Source organism: Festucalex cinctus, chromosome 4, assembly GCF_051991245.1.
Source record: "Festucalex cinctus isolate MCC-2025b chromosome 4, RoL_Fcin_1.0, whole genome shotgun sequence".
NCBI lineage: Eukaryota > Metazoa > Chordata > Actinopteri > Syngnathiformes > Syngnathidae > Festucalex > Festucalex cinctus.
This window is the reverse complement of record NC_135414.1, coordinates 8,184,779-8,195,346: the sequence shown is the minus strand read 5'-3', so window position 1 is coordinate 8,195,346 and position 10,568 is coordinate 8,184,779. Positions and strand designations below refer to the sequence as shown.

The 10,568-nt window shown below is 37.3% G+C and overlaps 1 protein-coding gene across 1 annotated transcript in view; it reads right to left on the bottom strand.

Moving 5' to 3' along the window:
• The window catches only part of LOC144017247 (aspartate aminotransferase, mitochondrial), an 8,200-nt gene extending 4,325 nt beyond the window's left edge, over positions 1-3,875 (bottom strand). The window contains exons 1-5 of the mRNA XM_077518600.1: positions 3,671-3,875; positions 1,820-1,976; positions 1,589-1,717; positions 1,459-1,518; positions 1,185-1,346 (exon numbers count right to left, since the gene is read on the bottom strand). Of these exons, the coding sequence (XP_077374726.1) occupies positions 1,185-1,346; positions 1,459-1,518; positions 1,589-1,717; positions 1,820-1,976; positions 3,671-3,753 (591 nt within the window). The 5' untranslated portion in view covers positions 3,754-3,875. The remainder of the gene's footprint in view (positions 1-1,184; positions 1,347-1,458; positions 1,519-1,588; positions 1,718-1,819; positions 1,977-3,670) is intronic.
• Between the last annotated feature and the right edge of the window lie 6,693 nt (positions 3,876-10,568).

Below are 10,568 nucleotides of genomic sequence, written 5' to 3'. Positions count from 1 at the left end.
GGTCATGTACAGTGTTCCCTCACTGTTTTGCGTATTTTTTACAGCGTGCTTTTTTTTTTTTTTTCTCCTTTCTTACAATGTACTTTTTGGTTTATTTTTTTTGTCTTTACGCGGCCGTAAATCTCGAACCCTACGTCCGACCGGGGTCATTCGGGCATCTGCGGATTCGTCTCAGCGAGACCTTTCCATCTGACCCGTCGCTCCATGACATTGCATTCCGGAGATAGAAAATATATACTGTGCTGTATAACAAGTACATAAAAAAAACTTTTAACTCATTCACTGCCTTTGACAAGTATACTTGCCAATTATATATACTTTTTGAGTGGGGATAGATGGGGAGAATCAGATTATGCTCCACTGTAAATGTCAAACTTTACTAATGCCCAACCACCGGTAGATGACATCATTGCCCCATTTTATACGAAATAAACACAGTTTCAGAGTCCATGGGAATAATGGCTATATTTTGGCAAACCTACATTTTTCTACTGTTAATTCTAAAAGAACGGGACGAGGCAAAAAGTAGGGAGTCTATTCTGTCATTTGGTAGATTTGGTTTATATATAATTATTGAACGTAATATCACGTTGATATTGGACATTTGGAAATTTTCTAAAATGGCTGGCAGTGAATAAGTTTGGAAAAAATGACTGTAAATAAAAAAAACAAATGATGAATGAAAAAACAATAAATGAAAAAAAAAAATATATATATATATATATATATATATATATATATATATATATATATATATATATATATATATATATATATATATAGTGCTGTATACTGTAATAAGAAAATACAGAAAAAAAAAAACATACTTTTAATGGAATAAAATGAATGTAAGTGGGGAAAAAAAGAACATACATTATTTGATAAATGAAAAAGCATTTATAGTAAAGTAAAAATCATACCAAAACAAAAAAACATAATAAACGAAAAAATATATGTATAATTAACGGATGTTTTTTTTTGTTTTTTTTGTTTTTGTTAACGCAGATTTCCATAACGCAGGTAGTTTTTGGAACGTAACACCCGAGATAAACGAGGGAACATCGTAGCTCGCTAGTCACTCTTTAATGTAAAGATTTCACACCTTGTAATCTGATTTGAGATTGTTGCATAAATGGCTACAAAAAAAAAATACTCCACCACCCATGCGACTCATCATGTCTTACAGAGATGTCCTCCAGAGCACCATTGAAATCAAAGCCACATGTGGAGGGGTCGTAGTAGCGGTATGCTTTGAGCTGCATTCCAGCGTCTCTGAAGATGGGTGTGTGGTTACCCCAGGAAGGTTTGGGCAAGTACACATCATGAGGACCTCCATGGAACCGGGACTGGGCCAGAAGAAAAAAAAAAAAAAAAAAAAAGACAAGTGAGAAAATTCTTGCCTGGCCTTACAGTTCATTTGGGCTAGCGGACTTACAATACTATACAAGAGCGGATTACCAAAAAGTTTGCTCCAACGCGCAGTGATCCAGTTCCTGAGATGGTCTGGACAGTGATGCTCTGTTGGGAGACGACTCGTTTACAAATGGAACCGTCTCTGTGGTGAATTAGCGCACATACGCCAACTTACCCTGCCACTCTTCAAGACCTCATTATCAGCGCCAAGAGCAAGTTGGGCGCAAGCTTTGGTAAACTCTGCCAAACCACCAATGGGCAGATACTCCTTATCCAGCTGTTTTGAGGCAATCAATGCCTCTGCCTGAAAAACACACCAGTATGGTTACATACACAAATTCAAAACAAAAACATGCAACCTGTCACAAGGTTTAAAGGGTATTAACGTGTTTGTGTGCAGTCTTACCTTGCGAACACAGCTGAGGACGAAGGGCTTGCCTTGGTCATCCCTGTAGGCTCCCACCCCCAGGTTCATCTTCTTGGGGTTGGTGTCCCTCTTGAAGGCTTCGGTCACCCCCAGGATGGGATCAGGGGGACCCATCTGCACTCCACCCCACCAGGAACTGATTGGACACAGGAAAAAGCATCCATTATGAACAGCAGCACTAATGCAACTTGTACAAGGTCCAAACGGAAGTATATGAGAGTCTTAAGTCACACTGGGCATGCTAATGTAATAACTGTAGTCTGTGATGCTTGAGATTCACAAATCATGTGACCTGAGGAGGCCACGCTGGTGTAGAGCACATGAACAACACGTGAGTAACGTGCGCAACGTCACAAGAATGTCATACATCTCGTTTTAATCTTATAAAGTCCTAATATTTAAATGACATTTAACTGAATTACTTCTTTTTTTGTAATCCACTGCATTAAATATATATTGAAGATTTATTTAAAATAAATAAAGAAACAAATGTGAAAAGTTCCATGTTAAGACAGCTGAGGCTAACATGGGTATCAAGTTTCTTCTGCTTTGTAAACCCTCTATTTAAGTGTAGCTAAAATTAGGAATGAAATCTCTGCAAAGGGCAACGGTCTCCAAGAACATCCTCATAATAATAAATCACCAAAATAATAATGTGAAAACATTTATTTGTAAGCAAAATTCCTGCCAAAGACCGAAAAACACTTGTCAACTCAGCTGTTACATATTCTGTCAGTGCTTTCTCAATGGCATTCATGAGAATCCAGAACAGAAACTAGATAACACATTTCAAGTGATGCATTATAGTTGACATGCACATAAAACCTTTGAACACCTGAACGTCAGCTTTTAAACATTAGCTACCAAGGATCAATAGCTCAAAGGCCACCATAGGGTCATTTCTCTTGCAAACAAACACCTACAAAGAAATCACAAGTCTGGAACCTACGTAAAAGAATAAGTTTTGAATATTTTTTTAAGCATTTAACATTTAAAATTATGAAGGACAACGGATAGATGAAGAAAACGCCCACAGAAACAAATAGGGACTCAGACTCGAATTAAAAAGTTTATTCTATAAAATAAATACCGATATTAAATATATCGGACTGCTGTAAAATCTACACGCATGTTGAAGCAAAAAAAGAAGGGGGAAAAAAGGCTGTTTCGCCAACTACACATCCTTGCGTGAACAACGCCTCTATATTTGAACCAATCAACGACGGAATACGACCCACAAAAGCCAATCAGCACGCGTGTAATAACCAACAACGGAAAGCCGGTTGGCTCAAATTAATAAACGAGTTTGCCTTGGCTAAATAATACAGCACCTATTTAAAAGTATGGAACAACTAAATACACATACATAGACAGCAACAAGTTATTTGTGCATTCTTGTTTTGCATTTCGCACTAAAACAAAATCATGTAGACAGTTACCCCAACCCCTAATCCCTGTATATCGGCTTTAGGGGAAGTGGTACCGATTCCTGAATTTGATTAACAACATTGGTGATTTTAAATCCCAAACACGCACAAAAGGTGCAATTGAGGCTAGTATAGGAATTATCCAAAAAGCGCCGGGCGCAAACAAGCTCATTTCGATGCCAAGGCCTAATGTCACCAAATGACCCCTGACTGCGTTAGCTAGCCAGTTAGTGCGGCTAGCATTAGCTCCTCAGGGGAAGCAAGCTTCCGTCGGTGCGACCGAGAATATTATATTCTACGACTGCCAAATAAACTAACATGAGCGACAACTACCTTCGCGGCTAAAACATGGAACATAGGCCTACGACACTGTGGACCAATTTAACACAATGTCGCGGTTTACCTGTTACGGGAGGACATAACACCGAGTGCCGGGGTAATGTTCCCCAAACAGACGAACACTTTGTTGGACTTGAGCAGGGCCATTTCTGCGCGCTTGGGGAAGTCGAGCCTGGCAGGATGTGGACGGATGAAGGGCAGTCACGGCCGCGGTGAGAAGCGCGGAGGACGTGATGACGTCCGTTACACGCAAACACGCCGGACGTTGTTGGTCACGTGGCAAGCACGCGCTTCAAATAGCCTCATGTGATTTGTCGACTATTTACTGCTTTTTGGTAGTGAATAATTGCACAAAATTGTTAAAACACGTTTTTGTATATATTGACAGTAGACCATTTTAGTGTGACGTCACGATTAAGTGACAAGCGTCAATTAGAATTAGAATTAGAAAACAATCAGTGACCTAGAAAATAGCTCAAACAGTTGATAAATCAACTACCAATGTTATGGTGAACTTGTGCGCGTCCTACGGATACTCTAATGTCTCAAATAGCGATCGGATAATTCTTTCGGCTGTCGGCAGTGATTTTATAAACCAGGCGGAACAAGTAATTCAAACAAAAAGTTAACGAATTAACTAGATTATCACAACACTTTAACTCAGGCTTGATCTCTCCTGAGGAATGTGTTGTAAACGTGTTAGCAGCTTGCAAGCTAAGATAGCTTGAACTTTAAGACTTCGACTAGCAAGACGAGTATAACCGGACAGAAAAGATGTAATGAATGACAATTTACACCACGAAAGTAGCTAGTGATCGACGTACTGTTTCAACCAAAAACAACATACCTTAAGTTTCCAATTCCACTTTGCCCTCCAACAAACTCCATTTTTTGTATCTATTTGCTCTAAACGACTGGTTTCAATGAATCGCAGTAATGTAGTGTCCTACTCGGGACGTTTCATGTGTGACACGACATATTTCCCAACTTTTAACGAAAACCAAGCTCTCTACATTCATTTGTTATGGGAGGCTTGCCCTCCGGGAGGCGGAGCGGGAGCTAAGCAGTGACGTCGGCTGCAAGGGTCTATTCATTTTAATATACTGTATGGTATTTTTTTGTACAACACTGACGTTCCTTGCCTCTTTTGTAGTGACACAATTTGTCCACTAGATGTCACAATCTTACATCAGCAATGTTTAGCGCTTAGTGCCGCCTCAAAGAATACTTCTGCTCTGACTCCAAATATCACCTTCATTGACATTAAAATACATTAATTAACTGTTTTAAAAAAAACAATACAAATGTTTAATTTCTATTGACCGTAATACCATTGTAAGCCACTGTTACACAATGCGCAGTATGAACATTAACACTGTTTTTCAATATAGGAAAAAAAAACGTACTGTACTTAAATTCTGTATTGTCCAATAAAAATGTATCGTAAATAAAAGCTGAATAAAAGTGTAAATGGAAAAAAAATCACACCGAACAATGCAAATGCATTGATATTGAACATAAAAGTTTAGTACAACTGAATTGTATTCAGGCAGTGATTCTTTTGTGTACCTCTAGAGGGAGCCCATGTACCACACTTTGAGAAATTAATCACGGAAAGTGGACACTGTTTTGATGGTGTGACGTTGTCGCTTGTGATTAACATGTTTTTTTGTTTGTTTTTTTTATAACTTACTTTTTTTCACACGAGCCGAGGTGGATGAAATTTTAAAGTACTCAAACTTTGTACATCACTGTAATTGCACATTATTGTGGAAAAAAAAGATCAAAGTAGATGTACGGAAAATAACAAGCCTTTTTTGATAAAGAGTAAGGTTTTTTTAATAGTGAATTACAGTATCTAACTGCCCCTCCGGTGTCAGCATCCCATGACCAATAAATCCTGGATGTTGGATGAATAAAAAAAATATATATATATATATATATATATATATATATATATATATATATATATATATATATATATATATATATATATATATATATATATATATATATATATATATATATATATATATATATATATATATATATATATATATATATATATATATATATATATATATATATATATTGGTTATGTGAATGTCTTAGGATGCTTTTGTGAGTTGTAATTTGAATTTGGACAGGGATTTGTTTTTGTTTTGTTTTTTTAACACTGAATATTTTGTGAATATTTATTTTTATGTTGATTTTTATTGAATTGGAACGTTTTGATGGTGAAGAAAAAAGTCAATGTTAGAAATTCCCATTTTAACTTAGTTGGCACATATATATTTCCACATTTTTCCACTGGAAAACAGTACTGTTTAGAATCATGGCAAGTAAAATGTACCTATTTAATTGTTTTGACTTCATCTGGAACAATAACGGTTTAAACTCAGGGTTTTGTTTGGTTTTCAAAGGAATTTTAGACTGAATTGTATGTGGAAAAGCATCAGAATCTTGAGAGGTGGTGAGCTTTTGCAGTTTTCACTATAACCCACCCAGACAGCACTGTGTTTTGAAGTGGTATTTTGGAAGCGGCACCAGACTGAGTTCATGTCTGCAGCTGAGGTCCGCAATGTGGGATCATGTAAAGGTTTCTAGGGTGTTTTTTGTGTGTGTTTTTTTACCCTCACCAAGCTGACAGGAGAGCACAGATGTTGTCCTCCTGCTGCCCCTCTCACATTCAGACAACTGCAAATACCTTCAATGCATCCAACAGTATTTCCTGGCTATCCTATTAACAGCATTTAAATGTACAGCATATTATTACATGGCTGGATGTATAAGCTTAGTCAACATTAATATGAACAGACACTTTGATCAAAGGTACTTATGTTCGGGTTTGTGTTCCCCTAAAACCACAGATTGAGAATAAGTTTTGAAGAAATTTGATCTGGTGAAGCATGCAGGGCTGACAAGCAGAAAAATGAAAGTGCTGCAAAAAATAAATGAGGACAAACTGATAAGAAGAGAGAAGTGCTAGAGGATGTTTCTCAACGTAGGCTTCCTTAAAACCTGATTTAATGCCTGTGTGCGTACGGGTGTTGCGAAAAGCCATTATGTAGCATTTTCTTCATAAAGATGATTGATTTCGGCACCAACACTCGGATTAAGATGTAATAAATGCAGCTTCTCTCCTCACAACTATGCCTGTGATATTTTTCCAAATGCAAAATATAATGGCTGCAGTGACAGCATACAGCTTCGACAATGAAATGATGCGTGTTTAAAGTATTACATCTCAGGTGCACTTATGATACTTGGCTAGGGTCTGTAATTTATTTGTTTTCCTCCCTAGAGTTTACAAACAACTTTTTTTTTCTCCATTTATAGTTAAGTGTATGGAGGACCAAAACTGCCAAAATTTGAAATAAATAAATGACTAAATAAATAAATAAATAAATAAATGACTAAAAGTGCAAATAAAAATTAATATAAAAAATATAATTTGAAAATTATATCTAAAAAAAATAAATATAAATGGAAATAAATCCTTTTTTATATTCACTTTTAGTCATTTATTTATTTATTTAGTTCGTTTTTTGTTTTTTTTTGTTTTTTACTTATCCATCCATCCATTTTCTTGACCGCTTATTCCTCACAAGGGTCGCGGGGGGTGCTGGCGCCTATCTCAGCTGGCTTTGGGCAGTAGGCGGGGTACACCCTGAACTGGTTGCCAGCCAATCGCAGGGCACACAGAGACAAACAACCATCCACGCACACAAGCACACCTAGGGACAATTCGGAGCGCCCAATTAACCTGCCATGCATGTCTTTGGAATGTGGGAGGAGACCGGAGTTTTTTTAAACTTTTTAGTCATTTATTTATTTAGTCATTTATTTATCTATGTATTTAGTCATTTATTTATCTATTTATTTGGTCATTTATTTATCTATTTATTTAGTCATTTCTTTATTTAGACATTTATTTATTTTGAATTTTGGCAGTTTTGGGCCGTACAGCCAAGTCGAAATGTTCTTCAAATGAGGGGCGGTCCTAAGCGTGTCTTCAACTTGCGACGAGTTGCGAGACAACAAGTGAGAGCAGACAGTGGTCGTCACATTTAGTCGTCACATAGTCGTAACATTTCGACTTGGCAGTACGGCCCAAAACTGCCAAAATTCTAAATAAATGACTAAATAAATAAATGACTAAATAGATAAATAAATGACTAAATAAATAAATGACTAAAAGTGAAAATAAAAACGGATTTATTTCCATCCATCCATCCATCCATCCATCCATCCATCCATCCATCCATCCATCCGTCCATCCATCCATTAATCCATCCATCCATCCATCCATCCATCCATCCATCCATCCATCCATCCATCCATCCATCCATCCATCCATCCATCCATTTTCTTGACCACTTATTCCTCACAAGGGTCGCGGGCATGCTGGAGCCTATCTATCCTATCACTTTTAGTCATTTATTTATTTTTTTCGTCATTTATTTATTTTGAATTTTGGCAGTTTTGGTCCTCCATACAAGTGGAATCATATGTTGTAATTTGAGTGTGTGATATTCTTACATTTGTTCAGTTACAAAGTAGTATGAAGTATAACGTGTCAATCATTTGGAAGTAATTCTTGATTAATTGTGTATGAACAAGAGCACATTTCTGTGATAACCTGAGCAGATGTGGTAGACACACAGACAGCTCTTAGGATTGTTTCAAACTCCTACACAATAAATGAATAAAGTGTTTATCTATCCGTCTGTGTAATGTATATTAACATATTTAACTTGAAACACCTCAGGCCCTCCACTCTTGTACATTCACAACGATTATATCCACCCTTTGCATTTATATGCTTGTTGGAGTTGGGGGAGGTTGGTTGTTGGGGGGCAGGCACAGAGGGAATCTCATCTGTTTGTTTCACTCGTCTCATCTCCCTGACTGCAAGCGTCTGATGTGTGTGAAGGAATCAGAGCGGATATAACTCTTTCCTCGTTGTCAGCAGTTAACAGCTTCAACGATACGCTTCCTTGTGTCACCAAACGGGCCCCTCCCTCACATCCTGGTGTATTCGTGCTCGTGTGCATTTGTACAACATAGAACGCTGTGTGAGCTCTTGTATTTTTATTTATTTTTATTTTTTTGTTTTGTTTTGTTTTGTGAGATCGGGTGTATTTAGGGGTGTGTGGGTGTGTGTGTGTGTGTGTAGTTCTGTGATGGTGTGGAAAGAGGTTGGCTTCAAAGATAGCGAGTTTAATTAAAGATGAAAGTGCTGTGATGGTTAATTAATGGAAGTAGAATGTTCCATAATGGACTGATATTGTGTATGAGGAGAGGGCGGCTTCTTTCTACATCAAAATTAAGAAAACCTTAAATAAGATATATTTGTTTATAAATTGCGTGTGAAAAGAGTGATTATTCCGAGCTGAGTTCCAAATTACAATCTTTAAACAACTGGGCTAAAAGTAACCCAAATTGGATGAAAAAAAGCTAACCCAGCGGCAGCGCTGGGTCCAAAAGGGACTGAGGCTGCGCAAATGCTTGGTTATTTATAGCCAATGTATTGGGTTGAGGATTTGAACCCAGCATGTTGGGTCAAGATTTTAATCCAACAAGGAGTAAAAAAATAAAAATAAAATAAAAAATCCATACTGATGAGTTAAGATAAGTAAAAGCAACTTAGAAATGGGGTAGGTTATCATTATGTTTTCTTTCTTTTTTTTAAGGATGTTTGATACCACTTTTTTTTTCCCGACAGATACCAGTACGAGTAATCAAATCTTGTGTAGTCACCAAAACCAATACCAAGTACCGTTGCCATATTTTGATACATAAAATTTCTCCCCCAAGATAATTTTAAAGACCTATATATCCCTAATACAGTGTTCCCTCGCTACTTTGGGGTTCAGTTATTGCGGATTTACTGTATCGCAGATTTTCATTTGTGACATTTGTAACCCAGTTTCTGGTTAAGGAAAGCCATTCTAAGATTAAAAAGCAAAACTTCATCAGCAAATCGGTATTTATTCTACTTTTTCATGCTAAAAGTTACATTTATTAAAAAAGTGTTTAGAAGGGTGGGAACCGTGTGGGAGTGAGTGAGGGTGGCTTAATAGAGGTGTAAATTCTCCCCAAAATAAAATACATTATTTATAAATAAATAAATAAAAAAGTCAACCTCTACTTCACAGAAATTCACTTATTGCAGGCGTGGACTCAAAAAGCGTCACCAGCGATAAGTGAGGGAATACTATACCATTTTTCTTGAAAATTGCATAAAATTAATAATTTTCTATTCTTCAAAGTTCTAGTTTCCGATCGTAAAACAGCCACAAGAGGGCGGCAGATACTAGTATCACCACCGATGTGAGTACCGATACACACTGTGGGCCAGCGGTCTCTGGGATCGCATTCCAACCTGTGGTGGTTGGCCGTCAGCCCTCTCAGTGGATGAACTCCTCCGGGGTGCCTCCTCACAGGGTTCTTCTGTGCCCCGCCATGTTGTGGTTTGCGTGTGTCTGTGGGTACGATCATGGGGTTATGGGGGGATGGGATGGCTTTTTCTTTTTATTGTATTATGGATGTTTTAATTAGGGCTGTCAAAGTTAAAGCGTTAATAGATTAATTAATCACAGAAAAATGTCGCATTAATCACGTATTAACGCATATTAATCACACTATTTTTTTTTTTTACTTGAGCCTTGAACGTAACCGCGGATGGTTACATTGAAGGCTGCGCAGGTCAGTGATGAGGTGAATGCACGGCATTTCCTACGCCTGTTGTTCCAAAATGAGCGGAGTGACTTCGGTTGGTGTGCTCGGTGGTAAATTTCTCTTTAAAAAAACACCCCGACGGGGACTCTAGATAAAGGTAAAAAGGTAATTTGCATTTAATTAATAATTGCTGAATTGCACCCAATTGATATGATGCTGTTACGTTTTGAGCAATACACGCATGCATGCAATTGCGTACATGCATTTAATCAATGTTT